The 26,408-nt window shown below is 42.2% G+C and overlaps 1 protein-coding gene across 1 annotated transcript in view; it reads left to right on the top strand.

The window, feature by feature from the left end:
* SVEP1 (sushi, von Willebrand factor type A, EGF and pentraxin domain containing 1) overlaps positions 1–26,408 on the top strand; it is a 171,624-nt gene that overhangs the window by 135,106 nt on the left and 10,110 nt on the right. The window contains exons 39-44 of the mRNA XM_073226361.1: positions 6,676–6,901; positions 7,966–8,121; positions 10,102–10,165; positions 13,283–13,456; positions 14,581–14,757; positions 26,061–26,231. Of these exons, the coding sequence (XP_073082462.1) occupies positions 6,676–6,901; positions 7,966–8,121; positions 10,102–10,165; positions 13,283–13,456; positions 14,581–14,757; positions 26,061–26,231 (968 nt within the window). The remainder of the gene's footprint in view (positions 1–6,675; positions 6,902–7,965; positions 8,122–10,101; positions 10,166–13,282; positions 13,457–14,580; positions 14,758–26,060; positions 26,232–26,408) is intronic.

Consider the following 26,408-nt stretch of genomic DNA (forward strand, 5'->3'; position numbering starts at 1 on the left):
TTTCATGACTTACATTCAGGTCTTTGATCCATTTCGAATTTACTTTTGTGTATGGGGTTAGACAGTAATCCAGTTTCATTCTCTTACATGTTGCTGTCCAGTTTTGCCAGCACCATCTGTTGAAGAGACTGTCATTTCCCCATTGTATGTTCATGGCCCCCTTATTGTATATTAATTAACCATATATGTTTGGGTTAATGTTTGGAGTCTCTAGTCTGTTCCACTGGTATGTGGCTCTGTTCTTGTGCCAGTACCAAATTGTCTTGATTACTGTGGCTTTGTAGTAGAGCTTGAAGTTGGGGGGACGAGATCCCCCCACTTTATTTTCCTTCTCAGGATTGTTTTGGCTATTCGGGGTCTTTGGTGGTTCCATATGAATTTTTGAACTATTTGTTCTAGTTCGTTGAAGAATGCTTTTGGTAATTTGATAGGGATTGCATCGAATATGTATATTGCTTTGGGCAGGATGGCCATTTTGACGACATTAATTCTTCCTAGCCAGGAGCATGGGATGAGTTTCCATTTGTTAGTGTCCTCTTTAATTTCTCTTAAGAGTGTCTTGTAGTTTTCAGGGTATAGGTCTTTCACTTCCTTGGTTAAGTTTATTCCTAAGTATTTTATTCTTTTTGATACTATTGTGAATGGAATTGTTTTCCTGATTTCTCTTTCTATTAGTTCATTGTTAGTGTATAGGAAAGCCACAGATTTCTGTGTGTTAATTTTGTATCCTGCAACTTTGCTGAATTCCAATATTAGTTCTAGTAGTTTTGCAGTGGAGTCTTCAGGGTTTTTTATGTACAATATCATGTTATCTGCAAATAGTGACAGTTTGACTTCTTTACCAATCTGGATTCCTTGTATTTCTTTGTTTTGTCTAATTGCCGTGGCTAGGACCTCCAGTACTACATTGAATAACAGTGAGGAGAGTGGGCATCCCTGTCTTGTTCCCAATCTCAGAGGAAAAGCTTTCAGCTTCTCGCTGTTCAGTATGATGCTGGCTGTGGGTTTGTCATATATGGCCTTTATTATGTTGAGGTACTTGCCCTCTATGCCCATTTTGTTGAGAGTTTTATCATGAATGGATGTTGAATTTTGTTGAATGCTTTTTCAGCATCTATGGAGATGATAATATGGTTTTTGTCCTTCCTTTGTTGATGTGGTGGATGATGTTGATGGATTTTTGAATGTTGTACCATCCTTGCATCCCTGGGATGAATCCCACTTGGTCATGGTGTATGATCCTTTTGATGTATTTTTGAATTCAGTTTAATATTTTGTTGAGTATTTTTGCATCTACATTAATCAGGGATATTGGTCTGTAGTTTTCTTTTTTGGTGGGGTCTTTGCCTGGTTTTGGTATTAGGGTGATGTTGGCTTCATAGAATGAGTTTGGGAGTATTCCCTCCTCTTCTATTTTTTGGAAAACTTTAAGGAGAATGGGTATTATGTCTTCTCTGTATGTTTGATAAAATTCCAAGGTAAATCTATCTGGCCCAGGGATTTTGTTCTTGGGTAGTTTTTGGATTACCGCTTCAATTTCATTGCTGGTAATTGGTCTGTTTAGACTTTCTGTTTCTTTCTGGGTCAGTCTTGGAAGGTTGTATTTTTCTAGGAAGTTTTCCATTTCTCCTAGGTTTTCCAGCTTGTTAGCATATAGGCTTTCATAGTATTCTCTAATAATTCTTTGTATTTCTGTTGGGTCCATCATGATTTTTCCTTTCTCCTTTCTGATTCTGTTGATGTGTGTTCATTCTCTTTTTCTCTTAATAAGTCTGGCTAGAGGCTTATCTATTTTGTTTATTTTCTCAAAGAACCAGCTCTTGGTTTCATTGATTTTTTTCTATTTTATTCTTCTCAATTTTATTTATTTCTTCTCTGATCTTTATTATGTCCCTCCATCTGCTGACCTTAGGCCTCATTTGTCTTATTTTTCCTATTTCGGTAATTGTGACATTAGACTATTCATTTTGGTTTGTTCTTCCTTCTTCAAATATGCCTGGATTGCTATATACTTTCCTCTTAAGACTACTTTTGCTGCGTCCCACAGAAGTTGGGGCTTTGTGTTGTTGTTGTCATTGTTTCCATATATTGCTGGATTTCCATTTTAATTTGTTCATTGATCCATTGATTATTTAGTAGCATGTTGTTAAGCCTCCATGTGTTTGTGAGCCTTTTATTTTTCTTTGTAGAATTTATTTCTACTTTTATACCTTTGTGGTCTGAAAAGTTGGTTGGTAGGATTTCAATCTTTTGGAATTTACTGAGACTCTTTTTGTGGCCTAGTATGTGGTCTATTCTGGAGAATGTTCCATGTGCACTTGAGAAGAATGTGTATCCTGTTGCTTTTGGATGTAGAGTTCTATAGATGTCTATTAGGTCCAACTGTTCTAGTGTGTTGTTCAGTGCCTCTGTGTCCTTACTTAGTTTCTGTCTGGTGGATCTGTCCTTTGGAGTGAGTGGTGTGTTGAAGTCTCCTAAAATGAATGCATTGCATTCTATTTCCTCCTTTAATTCTGTTAGTATTTGTTTCACATATGTTGGTGCTCCTGTATTGGGTGCATATATGTTTATAATGGTTATATCCCCTTGTTGGACTGAGCCCTTTATCAGTATGTAATGTCCTTCTTTATCTCTTGTTACTTTCTTTGTTTTGAAGTCTATTCTGTCTGATACTAATACTGCAACATCTGCTTTTTTCTCCCTGTTCTTTGCATGAAATATCTTTTTCCATCTCTTGACTTTTAGTCTGTGCATGTCTTTGGGTTTGATGTGAGTCTCTTGTAAGCAGCATATAGATGGATCTTGCTTGTTTATCCATTCTGTTACTCTGTGTCTTTTGATTGGTGCATTCAGTCCATTTACATTTAGGGTGATTATTGAAAGATATGTACTTATTGCCATTGCAGGCTTTAGATTCGTGGTTACCAAAGGTTCAAGGTTAGCTTTTTTACTACCTTACTGTCTAACTTAACTCACTTATTGAGCTATTATAAACACAGTCTGATGACTCTTTATTTCTCTCCCTTCTTATTCTTCCTCCTCCATTCTTCATTTGTTGGGTGTTTTGTTCTGTGCTCTTTTTAGGAGTGCTCCCATCTAGAGCAGTCCCTCTAAAATACCCTGTAGAGGTGGTTTGTGGGAGGCAAATTCCCTCAACTTTTGCTTGTCTGGGAATTGTTTAATCCCTCCTTCATATTTAGATGGTCATCATGCTGGATACAGTATCCTTGGTTTAAGGCCCTTCTGTTTCATTGCATTAAATATATCATGCCATTCTCTTCTGGCCTGTAAGGTTTCTGTTGAGAAGTCTGATGATAGCCTGATAGGTTTTCCTTTGTAGGTGACCTTTTTTCTCTCTCTGGCTGCCTTTAATACTCTGTCCTTGTCCTTGATCTTTGCCATTTTAATTATTATGTGTCTTGGTGTTGCCCTCCTTGGGTCCCTTCTGTTGGGAGTTCTGTGTACTTCCATGGTCTGAGCAAATATTTCCTCCCCCAATTTGGGGAAGTTCTCAGCAATTATTTCTTCAAAGACACTTTCTATCCCTTTTTTTCTCTCTTCTTCTTCTGGTACCCCTATAATGCAGATATTGTTCCTTTTGGATTGGTCACACAGTTCTCTTAATATTGTTTCATTCCTGGACATACTTTTATCTCTCTCTGCATCAGCTTCTATGTGTTCCTGTTCTCTGGTTTCTAGTCCATTAATGGCCTCTTGCATCCCATCCATTCTGCTTTTAAGCCCTTCCAGAGACTGTTTTATTTCTGTAGTCTCCCTCTGTACTTGCTTCTTTAGCTCTTGCATATTCCTCTGCAGATACATCAGCATGTTTTTGATTTTTATTTTGAAGTCTTTTTCAGGGAGACTAGTTAGGTCTGTCTCTGAAGATCCTCTCTCAGGGGTTGTCTGGACTATTTTGGACTGGACTAAACTTTTCTGCCTTTTCATGGTGATAGCAGTGGCTGTAGGCAAGTTGTGGGTGTGTCAGCTGGGAGGAGATAGTCCTTTCCTGCTTGCTGGATGCCTTGCCCTTCTCCACTGCCTGTGTCAGTTACCCGCACTCCTGGAGCAGCCACCAGGTTAATCCCCTAAGCTGCTGTAGGTGGGGTCTCCATCAGAGCAGTGCAGAGCCCTGCAGGGAGTGGCAGGCACACCAGGTGCACTCCTCCATGATAGCAGCACCCCTGCCGGGCAGCTGTGTGCCAGCAGTGGCCTTTGGATCTGGCCCGGATAGCTGTGCATTGGGCTGGGATTCCGGTCGGCTGCTGGGAGCGCATCTGCTCCCTCTGGCACTGCTGCAGGTGCACGCAGGCCTCTCCTGGTCCCCTCTGGTGCCACAGCCACCAGCACACATGGGCCACTCCAGGGCCGCTCGGACACTGCCACTGCAGGCTTGCACGGACCTCTCCCAGGCCCCTCTGGCGTCGCAGCCGCCAGCACACACGGGCCACTCCTGGGCTGCTCAGTCGCCTCCATGGCAGGCTCCCATGGGCCACTCCCAGTCCCCTCTGGCACTGCTGCTGCCCCCGGTGTGTGCTGCCACTCTCCCACTACTGGGCCAGTGTGTTGGGGTCCGTGCCAGTTGGGGGAATGACTGGCAGGCTGCTTAGTGCCATGAGGGGCTTCAGAGCTGTGCTGCCGCCCACATGGTTAGGGCGCCTAAAGTTCCCCAGGATTCCCAGCTGCTGGATAAGTGTGCTGGGACTACTTCGTCCAGCTGTGGGGTCCCTGTCTCTTTAAGACTTGCAAAAAGCACTCACTTTTCTTTTGTCTCAGGGATACCAGTTGCAGGGACCTGCCCACAGGTTTTGCTTTTCCGTTTCTCTAATATCCAGCACCCCATGCACCTTGTGTCTGTGCTCTGGGTGTGGATTTCCAGAGCTGGTTGTTTAGCAGTCCTGGGCTTTCACTCCCTCCCTGTTCTGACTCCTTTCTTCCTACCAGGTTCTGGGGTGGGGGAGCATTCGATTCCTGCCTGGCCGTGGCTTGTATCTTACCCCCTTCATGTGATGCTGAGTTCTCACAGATGTAGATGTATCCTTGCTGTTGTACTGTATCCACTGGTGTCTCTTTTAGGAATAGTTGTATTTATTGTATTTTCATAAATATATATGTTTTGGGAGGAGATTTCCACTGAACTACTCATGCCACCATCTTGGCTCTGCCACAAGACCCTTTAAAAATTTTTTTAATTTAAATCATGCTGATAAATTTGTGATACCATTTATCATTTTATTCATAGATATGTATATTTTATGTAAATAAGGCAAAAGCTGAAGAATTCTGGTCAAAAAAGATATACTTTCATTGATCAGTACAAATAAGGAGACATTCTTAAGGGGACTTCCAACCTATGCTATCTGAACAAACTAACCATAGAGTGCACAGTAGTGACTTCTGCTGAAAAACTCCCTGTCTAAAATGTATTATTAAAAGACATAAGAAAATATGGAATGAATTTTAAAATTAGATTTTTATGGGAAGAAATACCCAGAATGTTCAAAAATATCTCAACCCTCTAAATCAATTTTAGATTTTATTCACATCTCTGAAGGAATTATAGATTATCTTCGTATGTCGACTTCTTAGATTTTATTAATAATTCAACAACTCTCCTTCATCTTGTCTGTTGTGGACGTAGTAGCCCTGCCTTCATTTTCTCTTAACTGTAAGAAGTAGACTCAAAGGAATCCTCAGTGATAAGAAAGCTGAAGAGTGGTGGATCGCCACCCAAGGAGAAAACCAAAAATTACTCCTTGCTTCTGAAATACATCTTCATTTTTGTGCTCAGATGTTGGTATGTCAGATATCTTGGGAAATCACAGTACCACCAGATTCTCCAGACCCCCCTGTTATTTCTTGTTGTGTGTTGATTTTCTTTCATATCCTCACTTAGTAATAAACAGATGATTCCAAGTTCACAAAGCCTGTGACTCCTACCCAGCCTGGTAATTTGTGAAATTTAAAAAATATTATCACCTAATAAATATTGAAGTTAATCTCTCTGGTGTCAGTTTCATCATCTGAAAAATGGGAATAAAAATAATAATCATTCCTACTCATAGGGATGACACAAAAATTGAATGAATAGTTGTAAAGCACTCTGAACAGTGACTGGGATTTAATAAGTGCTTTGTAAACATTTACTGAACAAATAAATACAAATTATAAAAACCATGGAGGGTTTTAGAGGTAGGTTGACTTGAATTTAAACACCAGTACTACTGTTACATGATAATATCTATTCATCAGAATTAAAAGAAATACCCTTTAAAAGGGACTTAGAATAGTGCTTGGCACAAACTAAACACCTAATACATATTAATTATATTATATTCTTACTACTATCAGAGTCTGTTTTGGACTTTTGAATTTCTTGAACTGTTAGCTCTTTTCAAAATAAAAATGAATTTATCACATTATCCACAGTGGACGTGAATAACATCAACACTTAAAGCAATTTTAGGCTTGGCTAATCCTTAATGTGAACAACTCAGGGTTGATCTGATTATCGTTGTTATATTGTTGTTTTTGGCAATGCCACACACATTTGAATCAGTTTAATAAAGCACACAAAATGCCCGCTTGGCTTCATACAGCTTCTTAAATCCAGGAATAAGTCACCAACTATATTGTGCTCTATTGAAGGCACTTATTTTTGCTTTTCCATTGCAGATGTCTGGAAGGTTATATGATGGACACAGCAATAGATACATTCATCTGTCAGGAAGATGGGCATTGGTTCCCTGAGAGAATCTCCTGCAGTCCTAAAAAATGTCCTCTGCCAGCAAACAGGACACATATACTTGTTCATGGGGATGATTTCAGTGTAAATAAGCAAATTTCTGTGTCATGTGCAGAAGGATATACGTATGAGGGGATTAACATATCCACATGTCAGGTAAGATTGTCTGTCTTAATTAGAACATGTAAGTATATCTCATTTATGTATATTATATATATATATGTATGTGTGTATGTTATATATGTGTGTGTTTGTCCACACAAGCAGTAGTGTGCTGTGATGAAAAGAAAAAAATGCCTCGTTTCTAATCATGTTGAAGAATTTGAGAAGTTTTCTGGTAGAAATATAAGAAGATTATCTTTCTTCCCAATATCCCCACTTCTAAACTAAGAAGATGCCAAGGGTAGGTAAAAAGCACCAAAGTTATAATTTTAAAATATCTGTAACAAGATATTCATGACAAATTAACCAGAAGTCATTGGTCTACACAGATGCTCAAAGGAGCCTCAAGTCCTATTTTAGACTGTTGCCCAATTGAGACACTATTTCCTCAAAGGAAACAAAAAAATATTAGCAAGGGACTAACAATCTTCAAGGAAGACATCTGTGTATGCCTCACTTTACCCAAATAGAAAGCAGAAAATTGGTAACTCTAATCATGATGTGGAGAAATAAAGTAAACGTGTATATATAAATACAGGTACATATATATTTTTAAATTATGTGACCCACCCCGAAATATATGATAGAATGTTTCCCAGTATTCATGTTGGAATAGAGAAAAGGAAGCCATCTTTCTTAAATCTTGGGTCCTATGCCTCAAAATTGCCTTTTGTCATAAACCTTAGATTAAAATGTACAATTACGTGAAATAGAAGAGTGGATTGGTACAAGTCATGTAATATTTGTATCAACCATTCAGTTGTCATGCATCATAATGAAAACAAACTACTTGATGTTCTTGATTCTTTAATGGATTATATTAGGAGGAAATGCTTGTTTTATATGGGTATGAAATGCCCAAAATTTTTGTAATATGTTAAGGCTATCTAATAATGTGTTTTTTAAGGCCACAGATAGTATCAGAAGTAGGACCAAATTTTAGCTCCTTTTTACTATCATTTTGGGAATTATTCTGCTATACAACCAGTATCTGCAAGCTTCTTCATTCGTACGTACTGACCCCTAAGTGTAACTGTAATTCATTATTTCTTATTTAGCTGGACGGCACATGGGAGCCACCATTTTCTGATGAATCCTGCAGTCCAGTTTCTTGTGGGAAACCTGAAAGTCCAGAACATGGATTTGTGTTCGGCAGTGAATACAGCTTTGAAAGCACAATCATTTATCAGTGTGAACCTGGCTATGAATTAGAGGTAAGTGAACAAATTGTTTAACTAGAATTAATTTGTTTTTCCAATAAATTTAGGAATTTTTCTTATTAGCATCAATTTGTTTCACTGTTTTCGTCCTAAAAGATTTTGTTATGCTTTGTTATCTTAAAATCCTTGCACTTTCCAAAAAATACTTAAAGTGTCTTACAATTTTAAGAGACAAAATAAGTCTCAAATTAAAAAAATCAAAGCCATTAAAAGGAAGAGGAAGTTGGTATACTAAGCCCCAGACTGATGCTGTTACATAGTTGGCTCCTGGGTCTGTGTTTCGGCCTCCTGTCAATCATAGTGTGCAACGGGACAGTCCATCTGTTATCATGGGAAGTGGCCATAAGGATTTAGGAATGCAAAGCTGGACTCCCCTCAAGCAATGGACTCAAATAGCTTGTCAAATTCTTGATTGAGATGCCAGGTTCCACATGGCAGGTGTGGCCTGAAAAATCCCTCATTGTAACCAAAACCAAGACTACTCTTGGTTTGTAATACTAAAACCTCATTAGCAGCACCTAAATCTCTCTATTACTTTGGTAGGAAGGCGGCAGTCAGTTTTGTTAAAAGCATGATCTTATCGTCCAACTTGGAATTTTTAAGAGGACTGTTTTATATTGCCTAATGTCATCTGGCTTCTCAGGAAACTTCTTTCCTGTTTGTATTGTTGTAGTGGTATTTAAATGTAAATTTTGCAGAAGTGTTTATTGCCTGTGGTTTGTTAAATTTATGTAGTATGTTCCATTATTTTCTGACCATGCAATCAGAAACTTGTTGTGGTAGGTCCTTGAAAGCCAGAACTAGGCTTATACAGATCTTGTTTTATTTCCTGAAATGATTTATTTAAAAAAAGAAAGGAGAGATGATAATATAATGGTTGATTGCAACTGGACATTTTTTCTGTTGTTGAAACTCAGTTTTTCTTCATGTGAGGGAACTAATTTTGCAATTTGTTAAAAAGAAAAGTGGTGTAAAATGTAAACAAATATGTAGCAAACTAATGGGTCATTAAATTTGAGGAGGTAGATAATTTACCTTTAATATTTTTGGACATATTCTAGTATTAACTACAAAATCGAGAGAGGTACAACAGCAATTGTTCTCGCTCCGAGCTACATGTTAGAATCGCCTGAGAAACTTTTTTTAAATATTAATATCTGGTTGCTTGCAGAAATCACCATTCCAGTTTAGGGAAATGAAATGTGAAAAAGATTAGCCTAAAAAAGTTTGTTGTATGAGATAGCAGTGAACCTGCAACCTATGTTAACTATGTTAAAAAGACTCTGAGGCCAACTGAATGAGGCTCCCACAGGCCAAGATCAGACCATTTTAGAATCAGGAAAGGCAATAACTTTAATTGACTGAAACACATCAAAAATATCATGAATGACTCTAGACTCATAATGATGCTAAAAGAAAATTATTTGGCACCCATTAGAGGATGCTCATGAACAAACTCGTTATTTTGAAAACAGACAATAAAAGGGGGAAAATTGTCTTTTCAGTGCTGACTGGATGACTAATAACCAAATAGTAGATGAAGGGAAGTTTCCTTTAATAGAAGTATTCATGTCAATAAATGAAAGAATTTAAATCTCAGGATTTGTGACTCTTACAAATAACGGATAAATTCAATTCATTCCATTTTTTAAACATACTGAGCAAATATACCTCTCTGACATTTCAAACACATGTTTCATCAGTCTTTGCTATTGTTGATAATTAGTTGTCATTTAACTGGAAAGTGAAATAAAGTCTGTACCTTAATTACACTAGTCAGCCAGGTATGAATTTTTAAGTAAGTTGATTAAAACATTTCTGAAAGTCTAAACCTACTTCTTAAACTATGTTTATGTAATGAATTTATTTAGCATTCCATTGAGAGAGTCAAGTACATAACTAAGATTACTTTGCATTCCCTTATTACTTTTTCATTGTAGATCTTGTCAATGATCTTTTTTCATCGATTCACAGGGAAACAGGGACCGTGTCTGTCAGGAGAACAGACAGTGGAGTGGAGAGGGAGCAACATGCAAAAGTAAGTCAAACGACACCTAGCGATCCTGAAAGTTATACTGAGGAATGCAATTACTCTGTGGCCACATGTTCCTTATAAACCAGTTTTGTGATTTTTAAAAAAGATTTTTGATCAACTCCATAAAATGTATAAGAATCTTTTTAATGGGCTTTTGTTCAAGGGCACCAAACCAATAAAAGTGTCATGAATTGTAGTAGAGATTAATGATTAAATTGGAACAGAGTACAAGATGACTGACTCTGGAATGGCAAACATTTTGTTTAAGAACTAATTAACTATTAAATGGATTTGCATTCTTTCTGTGGGTTGTTTGGTTTTTCTTTTTTCTTTTTTGCCAAATAACTACCTATCAGAAGGCTTAGTACTGTTGCTTTTCAGTGACAGTACTAACCAATATTGACATCTTTTTAAAGTGATGTTGGCACATCTGTCAAATAAACGAATCTTCACATTTTTGTGGAATTTTGCATTAACTCGTTTTATGAGAACAGCCAAGTTTTTTTAGCAAGATGGGAGTGAATTCACATGACTTTATTTCCAACATATGGTCCATGTGATTCCTCTGCCAGAAGCCCTGTATTTAGAAACAATAGTTACAAACCAATCGAAGTGGCAAGCTTTCATTTTTTTTCTCTTATTAATCCTGGGAGAGTCATCAAATTTTCAAGCCAGAATTGGCCTTTTAGATCGTCTAGTCTAAGCAGCCACTTACATGATCCAGCCAACATAGATTGGACTAAATAAGATGAGCACAATTTATGCATCTTGCCAAATGATAAATGGAGACTGAAGAGATGAAGTGACCTGCCCAATATCATAAATTAAGTCAGTGGCAGAGCTGGCACCAGGGCTTGAGGTACTTGAATCTTTGTTCACAGTTGTTTCACCGTATCTTCTGGAGTAGGTGAATGAGTTGATTTTATGTACACTGGAATCTTAAGTCTTTTACGGCATATTTTACACTTGAAACTCAGTGGAGAATATATGGCTGTTTTTAATTCTTGAAAACTTGCATACATATTAAGCAGAAAAATGTTTTTAAAAGACATTGAGTAACATCTCAAGTCACAGAAAGACCTCATGGGCTTTACTGATAATAGCATTTTTTATCTCAACTGTTCATGATCAAAAAATGTGTGAATGTCTATACAGAGGGAGGAGGAGTGGAATGAAAAGGAAATGGATGTCTTAATATAGAAAACCGCAGTGGTGTTGGCAAGGGACTTGTTTCATTTGTCCAGCAGGTTTAATTCAAACCAGAAGGACAGTGATTTGTATAGTTTCTACCTCTGAAGTGCAAGACAGTAATAAAAAGTTCTACATTTGTCCTGTTATTCTGGTTTTTTCTCTTTTTTGCCTAAACTATTAAATAAGTGATACAATTTCTTTGCAGAAAATTGGAAAACAGAAATAAGCAAACAGAAAATAATTGTGTTAATCCCACCACTCAAGGATACAAACTACTGATATTTTGATATATTGGACTGTATACTTTTTTCCTAGACATATAAAAAAATTCAAATATTTCTGGCGGGAAAAGTGCTCATACTGAGCAACTTCATTTGAAAGATCCTTATTTAAGTGACTTAATTATTAAGCATATTAGTATCTATACCAGTTTCCAGTGGAGCCTATTCAAGTCAGTAGGATTCCCCAGACCAGTGCTTCTCAAAGTGTGGCCCACAGAGTGGCAGCATCATTAGTACATGGACTCTTGTTAATAATGCAGATTCCCAGGCCCCACCCAATCCTACTGAATCAAAATCTGCATTTTAACAAGATCCCTAGATGCACATTAGTTTCAGAAGCACTGCCTTCAACCTATAGATCTTAGTTTTCAGCACACTGGAATATCTGGGGGAACTCTGAACACTCCCTCACCCAGCTATATCGGTTAAGTCAGAATCTCTGGAGATGGAACCCCACATCAATACATTTTAAAGCTCCCACGTGATTCCAGCATACATCCAAAGTTACAATCCATGGTCCCAGGACTTCTGCCACACTGGAAGAAGTCAGCATCTAATCCAGGGCTGTCAATGCTGAGTGGGCATCAGAATCATTTGAGAAGCTTTTGAGAAAACACCAAAAGCTGGGCCACAGCACAGAGATTCTGATTGATTTCATCTGGTATACGGCCCTAGGCATAAAAGCTTCCCAGGAATTCTAATGCATGGCCAAAGTTGAGAATCACTGGTCTAGACCACCTCCTCTATCTTCACAAATGTCACAAAATGAAGACTCCAACTCATTTTTTAGGATTCTAGAATGAATGATCCTGCTTTCCTCATTGTACATGCACATTAATAACACTGCAAACTGATGCACAATCATTCTTTATAGCTACAGTCCAAATACCCATCAATTTATGGAGTCTGTATATCCCTAGAAGCCATATAAAATGTCCCTTATCCTAGTTTCCCCCCCACACTCATGGTTCTCTGTTCTTTACACATTCCCATTATATTTTACCTTCCAACAATTTAATCTTATCTCTTCTTCCAAGCAGTATGACTTTGACCAAATTATTTAACCTCCTCTCTAAGCCTCACTTTCCTTCAACAGTGAAAAGAAATAATCTCAGAACTATTTTAATAAAGATTGCTAGATTTAGCCCCCTCAAAAAAATAAAAAGGACACCCAGTTAAATTTAAATGTAAATTTTAAGTTAAAAATAGTTTTATAAAATAGTTACATATATTTATTTATTTATCTATTGTTTATCTGATATTCAAATTTAACTGGACATCCTGTACTCTACCTAGTCAACCCTAGTTGTAAGAAACAAATTTGATAATGTGTGGCAAATTCCTGGATACAGTAGCCACTGAACAAATAAGAATTCCTTTATTTTACCTACCTGCTCATCCATGCCCTCAGCTTTATTAACGACAAATGGTGGCAATATATATATATATATAAAGATAGCTAGACTCAAGAGAGCAAAATACGAATCTTTAATTGTCTGAACGTATTAATCCAAAATTTATCCATGCTGGGGGTTTTCCCTCCTTCAGTGTGTATCATTGTGCAGTGAATACCTTTAGCAATTGTAGCAGAAGAAAGAAAGAGGATGGGGACAAGCATTTAGTATAAGACCTTTATTTCTCTTTTTAGAGGCAAGGTGTGAAGCTCCACTTGGGTTTCTGAACGGGAAAGCTGATGTTGAAAACACTACTGCTGGACCCAAGGTGCTGTATTCCTGCAACAGAGGCTACAGCCTTGAAGGGGCATCTGAGGCATACTGTGCTGAAAATGGAACTTGGAGCCACCCACGTCCCCTCTGCAAACGTGTGTGTTGACTTTAAGAGAGGTTTTCATCAGATTCAGTTTCATACTCACTTCCCAATCGCCAAAAACATACAGGACATGCCACTGATAAGTGAGACTGGCCCAGAGAAAGCAATCTGTACATATCCAAACCAAATACTATGGGGTATTTTTTAAATCTACTTGTATTATCTAAAATATCCTGTCTGTTAATCAGCTTTCAGCTCTCAGCAGAGTGCTTGAGTAAATTACAAGTCAAAGACACTAACAGAAAATATAACTCAGTGAAAAAATTTGACACAACTGTATTATGAATTGGGGGATGTGAAAGAGGTGAAGAAAGAAAATATATTTCATATGCAATATTAATGTATTAAGATGTATAAATATGGTCAATGAAGATAATTGGTTATAATCACTGTAATGAAAACAGTATTCACAGGCAAGGCCTACATTGAGTGAGCTCTGGTTATCGCGTTAAGTGTTATCAGACAGTAACTGAAACTTTAGGATTCAGCTGATGCCTGTGCCACTCACAAAAACTTGAGCCCATTGAAAACTGGAAAAACTGAAATGGCTTGAAATACGTTTTGATATGTATGTCACACCCTGCACTAAGAAGTCCTTGTGCTATCGCCATTTCCTGTTGTAAGTTCCAATATCCTGTTTATAGAAGTGTGAGTCTGAAGTTATATTCAGCTCAGAAATGGCTGATAATTCTCAGGGTCCTTCTGAAGGATGTTCAGTAAAAGAAAAGTAAAGTAAAAGAAGCATTTACAATAATATTCTTCAAATATTAAGGGAATGTTTGACACACCCCTTGATTTCTAGCATACCTTTGTTTCCCCACTACTGGGCCATATTTTCAGATAACTATTTAATATGCCATCTTTGAATTTTAGGACCATGTGATAGGAGTTGAACAACTTGGTGTTTTCAAATCTGATCTGATTTTATCCTTACACATAATTTCATGTAGGAGAAAAACAGTTTATATTTAATGTTTGAGGCTCCATATATTTTTAAGCCTCATGTTATTGTCACTGAGAACCCAGCTCCTACAGGGTTTACACTCTGACGTCATTAGAAATGAATTAAGAAAAAAGGGAAAACATCAAGAAACCTTTTCTTTTCTTTTTTAACAGCAAATCCATGTCCTGTCCCTTTTGTGATCCCGGAGAATGCTCTGCTTTCTGAAAAGGAGTTTTATGTTGATCAGAACGTGTCTATCCGGTGCAGGGAAGGCTTCCTGCTCCGGGGCCCAGGCATCATTACCTGCAGTGCCGACGAGACGTGGACACAGACAGGTGCCAAGTGTGAAAGTAAGTCAGCAGGTAGAATCCAGTTCATTTCATTAGTGCAGAATGTCTTCTCATTTTTGTGAGATTATTTTCAATCAAGTAACTTAAATACAGATATTTAGATAACTGTCTTGTCATAGTTATCAGCTTCCATGTTGATAATTTTAAAAATTTAAATAAAAACGGATCTTTGAATCCCAAATGTAAGAGAAAAAAACTTTCCATAACTTGGTGAAACCCTTCCTGACCAGGATTGACTGAACAAATTTTCAAAATATGTTCTTCTAAGAACAACCAAGATGTTAAAGCTAAAATACATAGTTTTCTCCACACTGCCAGAGTCCCTAAACTATCTTTTAATAGACTGTGGATGCTTTGCCAAACAAAAAGTTATTCCACGGTGGTTCTCAAATTGGAACCTGCATCAAAAACCACCTGGAGGACTTGTTACAAACAGATTGTTGGGCCTCTCTCTGGAGTCTGATTCAGTAGATCTGGGGTGAGGCCTGAGAATTTGCACTTCTATCAAGTTCCCATGTGTTGCTAATGGCAATACTGCTGGTCCTGTGACCACAAGTTGAGAACCTCTGAGCCAGCACCACGTTGATACATAACACACAATCTGACAGCATCTGCAACCTTAGGATAATTCGACATCTCTTCACATTACTCTTGTAACATCTTGCCCGCACAATATCCTGCCCTCCAGGTGCCCTTATAGTCCAAGCTACTCCTTCTACAGCAATCAGTTAACAAATATTCATTTGTTAATGAATAATGTCCAACCAGATACAAGTACTGGGCTACATAGTATAATATACTGTGCCCACAATGCCCACCATCTTCATAACACTTACAGTCCAATGAATAAGACAAGAAACGTGCATATGAAGGCTATGGGGATTCTGAAATCAGAGAGGACCTGGATTTGAATTCTATCCCCAAAACTTTCTAACTCTAAACTCATACTAGTGCCGTGACCTGTCTGAACCTTAGGGCCCTCATGTGGTAATAGCACCAGTCCTACCTATCCTATAGGTTTGTTTTGGAGAATAAATGAATTGAGTATTAGCAATATTTCCTGTTAGGAAGAGGTTCATCAAGAGCCCAAGTCCCTGAATTTTCAACTAGCAGCCAACTGCAGCATGAGAATTTTGATTTTACTCCAGGAAAATCTGTACTGTACTTCTAGCTGGGATTTGGGTCCCAAATCCTGATGAAATCTACTCCAGGTGGAATTGAGCATGTACGAGCTTTGACCCTCTAGTTTAGAGCCATCAGCCTGAATGAAAGCAGGCCCAGTGGCCTGATTCTGCCCAGATATCCTCACACTGGTCTTGGCTCCCTGAGACTTTCCACTCAGGGCACTGGAAGAAAGCCCAAGGAGAGACATGCACTCCCTACAGCTCTTCCTGCAGAGCATGCTTACTTACCCCTAGATATTCTTGAAAGGATCGGGGGTTGCCGTGGAGAGACTCAGACAAGTTTGCTATTGTTTGTTATCCTCAAATCCTCCTTGCATTTTCTATTTAGACAGGAAGTCTTTGATTTAGAACAAAGTCTCCTTCCTGAGGATCCGAGAAGAGACTTTCCTCATTCTTTTCAACCTCATCCTATTTATCCCTACAAATCAGTGATTAAATATACTATATATGAGAATCACCAGGGAGAGTAAGAGCAGATACATAAGCTAGAAACCCCAGAAATTTATCATTTTAATAAGAATTCAAGGTGATTCCCCATATAGGTGGTCTGAAAACCATGCTCTGATAACCTCTTTTATAAACCAACCATCAGTGAACCATGATCTGTCTACATGCTGCTCCCCAAAACTGGGAATTCTTTCCCTCTGATCTACTCAAGCTTTCTAGCCTCATCAAAATGCCACTTTCACTGTGATTTGTCTCCTGACAATCCAAAGCATCATTAGTTGCATTCACCTCAGTTTTTCTATAGCACGGTATCCAGGCCTCTAATGCAGCTCTTTTTAAATTATACTGCAGTATTCCTTTGTCTTTCCCCAAGTTGTCTGAACAAGAGGAAAGGGTCTTCTTCTTGTATTTCTTTCCAGTTCCAGACACACACGTAGGCATTAATACATATTTGACATCTGACTGGCGAATTAATGTTTTTAACCACCTCAGAAGGAAAAGAAAATTTAGAATGATCATACAAATTGATCATCCCTCTGACAGGTTTTTAATAGTATTATGACCACAAAGTGACATTTTAGAAGCCAGTTCATGAAGAGTCATTCAAAAGTTAGACTTAACACAAACTGGATACTAATTAGAGTCCTGACACCAATCCAGTCCTTGTCGTGCAAGCTACGCCAGAATAACTTGTTATCTCCAGGCTTCTTGTAAAATTCTCAAAGCAAAATTAGTTATTGAAAGGAAAGGAGCAACACACAGAGCAATTCACCGGAGAAATCCGCTTTATTAGGGAAAGGTGCTGGTTATATAGGAAGGGCATGGGGTGATTGTGGTGTTACTTCTACGGGGCTGGTGGCTATTGGCTAGGTGCTGGGATTGGGAGGGGGGCGAGAGGTGATTGGGCTTCAGGTGGTGCCGGCGGGAACTGAGGACCCCGAAGAGAAGCCGGAAGTTCGCCATCTTACTGGTGGGGGCCCTTCATTCCCCCCTTTCTCCTCTATGGGGTTGTGGATGTTGCTTTCTCTCTGACTGCTTCCTACTGAACGGGGGCGGAGAAGGGAGTAAGGGCTTGAGGATTGGGAGAAAAGGGTTGATAGGACTCCCCGCAGTAAGGACGAGTAGATGTGGACTTCTTCAGGTTGGAAATCAATGAAGGTTCCCTGTAACCATAGGTCGAGGACTTGTTGATTCCAATGGTGCCAAGAGGACACGGGTGCCAGGAGCCAGGCGTCTGTGGCCATTGTTTCTAGGAACAGTTTTCAGCGGAGAGAGGGGTCCGTCTCACCGTGTGGTGAGGAGGTTACGTGAGGGTGAGGGATCTTCTGTAGCCAGAAGCTGATAGTTCCTGAGTAAAAGCTGGTTGAAAGTTTGATTAGAAATTTTTCCGACTTGGGATTTGATGAACTTTATTATACAGGGTAAGAAGAGACAGGTGAGAAGAATAATTATTATGGGGCCTGCAATGGGCCAGAGCCAGGTGAGGAGGGGGTTTGTTAGTATTGACGAGAATGGGTTGGAATTGGAAGCAGAGTGAAGGCTGGAGGCAAGGTCAGTGAGTTTGGTGATGTCAGTTTCTACAATGCTGGATTCGTTGATGTAATAGCAGCACTCTTCCTGGAGGAAGACGCAGGTGCCGCCCTTCTCAGCTGTAAGCAGATCTAAGGCCCGCCGGTTTTGAAGGGTGACTTTAGCTAGCGAAGTGACCTGTCTTTGGAGAGAGGCTAGGGAATCGGCAGTGGATGTCAGGGCTCCCTCAAGTTTGGCGTTGAGATCTTTAATTGCCCATAGACAGTGACCTAAGGCTCCTCCCAAAAACCCTGCCCCAATGGCTGAGGTGATTAAAGAGCTACTGACCATGATGGGAAGGAAAGCAGCCCTTTTTGTGCACGAGGGCAAGGGAGGTTGGAGCTCAAGAAATTCTGCCATGCTGTAAAATGTAAGCTGTGGGATTAGGGTGACGAGAATGCAGGGTGTATCGGAGTTGGGAGGCAGTGAGTTGGAAAGACTGCCATTACACCAAAAGAAGTGTCCCGGTTGCATGAAAGTCTTAGAGCCGGAGGTAGGGGTGTAGATAGAGAGGCAGTGAAGTGCGCTGGAGGGGGGTGGAGTTGGGTTTACACAGTGGTGGATGGTGAGATTCTCTGCGTATTCTGGCTCCCATAGGGGTATGTCTGCCAGGGGGCAGAGGGGTTGTCCTTCTGCATGGAAGGAGTAGTTGGAAATATTGAGGGGCACAGCGGCCAGCAGCAGGCGCTGTAGTGATGCGCACAAGAAACAATTGGCGGTGTTGAGGGTGTGGTTGAGAAAGATGGTGGTGTCTTGAATGAGCTGTAACCAAGAGTAGGAGGAATAAGAAGATGAAGAGGCGCCGTCAAGAGTTTGGATAATGACTTTTTCGGAATGTCCGATATCTGATGCAACTTGGGAGATCTGGGAGTGAGAGGGAACATACTCTCAAGAGATATGAAGGGTACCATGGGGGGTCGACGACCCCCCATACTAAACTGAGGCTGTGACTCCGGCAGCCCATCGAGAGTCCCAGGGATCTGGGATTGATAAGGAGAATGAGCTGTTGGGATATTTCATGAAGCGGTTGGAGGAGTAATACTGTGGGTACTGGAAGTTACTCATGTAGTGAATGGTGCAAGACCAGTAGGGGCATCCCCCGTAGGTGTCTTGCCATCGCCTGCAATAGGCTTGTCTTTGGTCATAGAGGAAGCAGAGGTAGGGAGAATAAGGGTAGCTGCTAGTGAACACTTCGGTGGAGGGAGGAAAGTGGAGGTACAAAGGCTCAGAGCAGCCTTCCAGAGGGCAGTCTGATGTGGCAATGAGGGCAGTAACTTTTGTTTGATGCTGTGTGTAAGTTTGTCTGACTTTGAATCACCATACAAAGGAGGCTGGGGTGGTGGGGAAGACAATAGGAATGAGGAAAAAAAGCGAGAGAGCGGTAAAGGAGGAAAAAGTCATGATTCGGGTATGGATGGCAAAGGGGGTGAACGGGAGATGCGGAGTTTTAAGGGGTCAGAGGGATGAGGCGCGGTAGAGTAGACAGCATCTTGGGCTGTATCCGAAGGACTCTGGATTGTGACTGATGGGTCTTGGGTGTCCAGAGAAGGTAGGTCCTGGGTATGTGGTTTCAACCTGGAGATATGAATCCAAGGGGTGACAGAGTTATCAGGCAGTGAGAGCTTGGCGGCCGAGGGGGTGCAGAGAATAACTGGGTGTGGACCCTCCCATTTCGGGGTGAGAGAGGGCCAATCCTCTGGTGGCTTATAAAACACTAGTTGGCCGGGCTGTAAGGCAGGAGGATTTTGGGAGGTGGATGGATCAGGAAGGAGCCAATCCTGATATTTCCACAATTCAGTGCAGAGGAGAGAGAGTAGTGGAAGGGCTATATTGGGAGGAATTGGTCCTTTGTGGGAAGGGAGCCCCGGTGTAGAATCAGGTGGCCGTACATGATCTCAAAGGGCGACAAGAAGGAAGGTTTCTTTGGGAGGGCTCGAATGCGGAGTAGAGCTAAGGGAAGTAAGCGAACCCAGTCAAGGTGTAGTTCTAGAGATAGTTTGGTCAGGATGTCCTTTAGAGTCCTATTGGTTCTTTCTACTTTTCCCGAAGCCTGTGGTCAATAAGGACAATGTAAATGCCAGGGGAGCGAGAGCGACTTGGAGAGGTTCTGGATAATTTGGGCAGTGAACTCAGGGCCGTTATCTGATTGGAGGGGTGAGGAGGAGAGAGGCAACTGTGGACGCTCGTTTGTTAGTGGTGGGGAAAGCTTCAACCCATCCTGAAAATGTATCTGCTAACACAGGTAGGTATCTGGTACGCCGTACAGGGAGCATGTTAGTGAAGTCCATTTGCCAATCTGTGGCGGGAACATTACCCCTTCCTTGATGAGCCGGGAAGGGTCAGGCCTCGAGGGGGTATTAGGATTAGTGCGTTGGCAGATGGTGCACTTGCGGGTGATTTGGTCAAGTAGGGTTTTATCTTCAGGAGAGAAAGAAAAAAAGGATTGTAAAAAATGGATCAAGGATTGGGGGCTGGGATGGAACAGATCGTGTAAGAAGTGGAAGAGAGACTCTTTGTCCTGGGAACAGAGGGTGTCTTGTGATAAGGCTAAAACTGCAAGGGCAGACGGATTATTGTCTGGTGTGTCTTCTGATAGGGCAACTGACCGGGCTACTCTGTCGGCTTTGTTGTTACCTCTTGCAATGGGGGAGTCATCCTTTTGATGTGATTTGCAGTGAACTATGCCTAGTCGGTGTGGGAGTTGTGAAGCCTCTAGAAGTTTAGTAATTAAGGCTGAATTAGTTATGGAATTTCCTTTTGTGGTGAGGAGGCCTCGTTCTTTCCATACTGCCATGTGAGACAAGAGAATGTGGAATACGTACTTGGAGTCAGTGTACAGTGTGAGAGACGTGTCCCAGGCCAGAGTGCAAGCTCTGGTGGCTGCAATGAGTTCGGCCTGTTGACTGGTTGTACTGGGGGGTAGGGCTCATGCCTCAATGATGTCTTCAAGGGAGACTACTGCGTATCCTGCGTAGTGGGTGCCCTCATGGTTAAAGGAGGACCCATCAGTAAACCAGATGAGGTCGGAGTGTGAGAGGGCTCCTTCGGAGATCGTGAAGTGGCATGGAAGGAAGTTGTGAAGGGCTTCCAGGCAATCATGCGAGGGAGTATGAGGAGAGTAGGGCAGAGGAAGAAGAGTGGCCGGATTCAGGGGCTGGCAGGGGAGGAAAGAAATGTCTGGATTTTGGAGGAAAGAGGACAGTAAGGTCAGGAGTCTGGAGGGAGGGAGAGTCTGTTAACTTTCGTAGGTTAAGAGATCTTTTAGGTGATGTGGGGACAGAATGGTAAGGGGTGCCCCAAATGTTAGTTTATGAGCTTCTTTCTGCAAGAGCTGTCCAGCGGCTAATGCCCATAGGCAGGGGGCCCATCCCCAAACTGTGGGGTCTAATTGCTTGGAGAGATAAGCTACTGGGGCAAAGGATGGGCCATAATATTGGCCTAGGACTCCTAGAGCTTGACTGGACCTCTCATGAATGTATAATGAGAAGGGTTTCGACAAATCAGGAAGATGGAGAGCTGGGGCTTCCACAAGGGCTTGACGGAGCTTAATGAAGGAGTGTCGGGGTGAGGATGATAATGGTTCTTCAGGGGGGCCCTTGCTGAGGTCGTATAGGGGTTTTGCCAACAGGGAGAAGTTAGGGATCCACGCTCTAAAATACCCAGCCAGGCCCAGAAAGGAAAGGATTTCTGTCTTGGTTTTGGGAATGGGCAGGTCAGAGAGGAGTTGTTTTCTGTCTAAGGTAATGGACTTTCTTTGTTGAGACAGAAGGAATCCAAGGTAAGTGACAGAAGGGGAAGAGATTTGAGCTTTGACGGGGGATACTCGGTAACCTCTAGAAGCTAGAAGGTTTAGTAGGGAAGCAGTGTCAAGTTGAGACTGTTCCCACGAGGGACTGCAGAGTAGAAGATCGTTTAGATATTGTAATAAAGTGGACTTGGAGTGATCATGATGAAACTGTTTGAGGTCCTGAGCTAGGACCTGTCCAAAAATATGGGGACTATCTCGGAAGCCTTGTGACAAAACTGTCCAAGTGAGTTGTTCGGAATGTCTTGTGTATGGGTCCATCCAGGTAAAGGCAAAAAAATCTTGGGAGAAGGGGTCCAGAGGGATAGAGAAAAATGCGTCCTTGAGATCTAGGACTGAGAAGTGGGATGCCGAGGCAGGGATCTGCGATAAAAGGGTATATGGATTTGGAACTAAGGGATGGATAGGGATAACAGCCATGTTGATGAGGCGAAGGTCTTGGACAAGGCAGAAAGATCCATTGGTTTTTTTTTAACAGCTAATATGGGAGTATTAAATGGGGAGTGAGTGGGTCTGAGGTAATGTTTGTTTAAGAGATCTTGAATGATGGGTTGGAGGCCTATGAGGACTGAAGTAGTTAGGGGGTATTGGGCCTGACAGATATACTGAGAGGGGTCATGTAATATGATAGAGGCAGGAGGACATAGAGCCACGGAGGGGCTTGAGATGTCCCAAACTTTGGGATTTAAAGGGTGTATGAGGGCGGAACTGGAGCTTTCATTGGGTAGAGGGGGATCGTCGGCTATGAGGGCCATCAGAAAGGGAGTACTGGGGGCTGTGGGAGTGGATATAGTTATGGAAACGTGGAGGAGAGAAAGGATGTCCCATCCTAGTAAAGGGATGGGACACTGGGGCATAACCAGGAAGGAGTGGGAGAAAGGTATGGGATTGTCTTGGATTGTGCATAAAAGGGGGGGGTTTAATGGGAAAATCTGTTTACCTCTTACCCTGACTATAGGAGTAATGGCAGGCATGGTAGGGCCCCGGTATTCTCGCAAGACCGAGAAGGTGGCTCCTGTATCTAGGAAGAAGGAGATGGGGCGACTGTCTACTATTAAAGTAACCCTGGGCTCCTGTTTGGTGATGGAGATGGTCGGGCAAGAAGCCCCTGGGCCCCGTCAATCTTCCTCTGCCAGCCCCACTACGGCGGGCTTAGGATGGGGGTTGTTCCTCCAGCCTCTCCTTCAGGTGGTTGGGCAATCAGACCCCCAGTGGCCCTTTTTGTGGCATCTGGGGCATGGGGTGGTAGGAGATCTGGGGGAGGGGCACACCCTTGACCAATGTCCCTCTTTTCCACACTTGAAACAAGCTCCTGGAGGGGACTTGTTTGTAGAGGGGGGCCCAGGTTGTGGTTTTATCAGCTGGGCCAACATTTGGAAATTGGCCTGATCAGTCTTTTGTTTACGGCGTTCTTTCTCCTCCTCCCGGTTCTGGAAGACTTTAAAGGCCACTGTTAGGATCTCAGTCTGTGGGGTAGTGGGGACCTGTTCTAACTTTTTGAGTTTAGCTTTAATGTCGGGGTAGCTTTGAGCTAGGAAGTATGTCATAAGGACATGTCTTCCATCAGGCGTTTCTGGGTCTAGGCTGGTATACTGTAATAGGGCTTGAGTGAGTCTAAGAACTCGGAGGGAGTTTCATCCCTCTTTTGAATTATGTCTTGAAGCTTTTGAAAATTGACTACTTTACGAGCTGCCTATTTCAGACCTGCTATTAAGCAGGAGGCAAAAATATCTCGAGAGCAGAGACCCATGGCGGTGTTATAATCCCAGAGTGGGTCTTGTTTGGGGACTGCGGTGGGGCCAGGGGGGTAGGTGGGGTCAGTCCTGTGGGTTTCGGTAGCGTGAGTTTGGGCGAAGTCCCAAACTCATCTACGCTCTTCAGGGAGGAGAGTATTGGCCAGGAGTATGAAAATGTCATGATGTGTGAGGCTGTAAGACTGGAGGGTCCATTGAAACTCTTTGATGTATGTCGTGGGATCAGTGGAAAAGGAACCTAGGCGTTCCTCAAGTTGGGCTATATCTCCTAAAGAGAAAGGGATGTGAATGCGCACGATGCCTTTGGATCCTGCTACTTCCCGGAGGAGGGCAATAATTTTGGGAGGCCCTCGGGACTGAGTCTGAGGGGGACTGAAGGGTTCCGGCTCAGTCTGTTGGGGGGAAACAGGTGATGGGGTCATAGACGTTATAATTTTGGGAGGCCCTCGGGACCGAGTCTGAGGGGGCAAAGACAGAAGAGACTCTTGGGACCTAGTTAGAGGGGGGCTGAAAGGCTCAGGCTCGATCTGCCGGAGGGGGGAAGGTGAGGGGGATGGAGGCGGAGCTGGTGAGGTGGGGGAGGAGATGGTGGTGGAGGAAGAAGAGGAGGGAGAAGGGAGAGGATGGGAGGCTTCTGTGGGGGTGGAGGCAGCGGCGACAGTGATGGAGGGTGGAAGGGTTGTAGGAGGGGGAGGGGCCGAAGGGGGAAGCCTGTATGGCGGAGGCTCCTCGGCCGGGTCAAAGGTAATCGAAGAGGGACTGGGAGTGTGGGGAGGGGAGGGAGACGGCTTACAGGCTAGGAGAACTTGGGGCGGGGAACAGATGGTGCAGAGGCTGGGATTTTGAGCTAGGAGGTGAAAAGCTTCGATATAGGGAATCTCCTTCCATTTTTTCAGGCGCTGGCAGTAGTTAAAGAGATCGCAAGTGATGTTAGGATCAAGAGTTCCCCCTGCAGGCCATTGGTTGTTATTGTCTAGGGGGTATGTTGGCCAATCTTGGGAGCAGTATTTATGGAGAAGTTTTGGTTTTATATCAGATGTCAGGGAGAGGGTAGCCAGATGCTTAAGCAGGCATTCAAGAGGTGAACTTTCAGGGAGGGATGAGGAGGCTCTCATGGCTAAAGGACAGAGAAGGAGACAAACGGGGGAAGACGAATGGAAATCCTCGGACTGGAAGCAGACCACAAGGAGACAAAGGGCATCCCCGATGATCCTTGGTGGTCTGCGGAAACTCGTATACGAGTCGGAATTTCTTAGGAAGTATGGGTCGTCACCTGCCTGAGGGTCTGCAGCAGCTGTGAAGGCCGGAGGCAGCAATTTATGACTGTTGGAGGGGGGGCCTGAGGGTCCACCACAGCCATGAAGGCCTGAGGCAGGGAGAATTCCCTCCTCGTCCCCGAGCGTTAGAGCCTTGCCGGCCGATCACGGTCAATGGCACTGCGATAGCTCGGGGAAGAGTGGCCCACTCCGGGGGAAAACTTACCTAAAGGCCAGAGAGGAGTGGTGAGTGTGAGGAGCCAGCGCCGGAAAAAAAGGACGAGGGCAAGCTGCTGCTGGTGTTGGGGGGAAGACGGGGCCCAGTTGGGGTGTCCTGTCTCCCGGGTTTCGGCACCAATGAAAGGAAAGGAGTGACACACAGCAGCAATTCACCGGAGAAATCCGCTTTATTAGGGAAAGGTGCTGGGTTATATAGGAAGGGGCATGGGGTGATTGTGGTGTTACTTCTACGGGGCTGTTGGCTGTTGGCTAGGTGCTGGGACTGGGAGGGGGGCGAGAGGTGATTGGGCTTCAGGTGGCGCCGGCGGGAACTGAGGACCCCGAAGAGAAGCCGGAAGTTCGCCATCTTACTGGTGGGGGCCCTTCAGTTATAGATTTTTTAGTTTAAATATATAGTACACGTTGCTTTTAAAAGAGAATTTTCATTCAATCCCACACTTTGCACTGCTTTACAGCCTTGAAAAGAAGGAAACTGATGTGAGACCTTGAATGTCATAAACCTCCTCAAGCCGTGTAAATTGAGTTTCTATAGACTAGAGACAATATTCATTTATTTACTCATTTTTCAAATGTGTATTGAGAGTCACTTGCATGCCAGGCACTGTTCTAGGCACTAATAAACAGCCTTGATGGAATATGGAGTACTGCAAGTAGTGATCTCTCCTCCAAAATGGTACACTACAAATAATCCCCATGCTTCTCCTCTTCTGATTTGATAAGCATAAATTCTCTCGAGCAGCTTTTTTGGCAGGTACAAGAGCACATTCTTTGTTTTCTGTAGACTTCTCGCCTTGCATATAAAATAGCACAGCTTCAACATTTAAATGAAAAGACAAAACCTGTGATGTTGCATGTCTACTTTTTCTAGACCACAGCAGATTATGCTTTTAGTTCCTAGTATCTTTTAGAAACTATATAGGTGAAAAGGTTACCTTTATGCATTTTATCTTTGCTCTTTAAATTAATTCCGTCTTAGAGACGACACTGCATTCTCTCTCATCCCCTGCTCAGTTAGTGGCACAGGCTTCACTGTTTTGTTTTCCTGTAGAAATCTCCTGTGGTCCACCGACTCACGTAGAAAATGCGATTGCTCGAGGCGTACATTATCAGTACGGGGACATGATCACCTACTCGTGTTACAGTGGGTACATGTTGGAGGGTTCCCTAAGGAGTGTTTGTCTAGAGAATGGAACCTGGACATCACCTCCTATTTGCAGAGGTAAGGAAGTACTTGAATGGTTATTTCTTAGTGAAGCTATAGGGAAATGTATATGGAAGTGTGATATGGCCAACAGCTAATAAGCATGCTGTTTTCTTTTTCCATGGCTTTAAATTCTCTCTTAACATCTATGACATTTTCTTTAACTTTACGGGTTTGAATTTTAAAAGCTTACAC

This window comes from Manis javanica, chromosome 2, assembly GCF_040802235.1.
Source record: "Manis javanica isolate MJ-LG chromosome 2, MJ_LKY, whole genome shotgun sequence".
In the NCBI taxonomy this organism is placed as follows: Eukaryota; Metazoa; Chordata; class Mammalia; order Pholidota; family Manidae; genus Manis; species Manis javanica.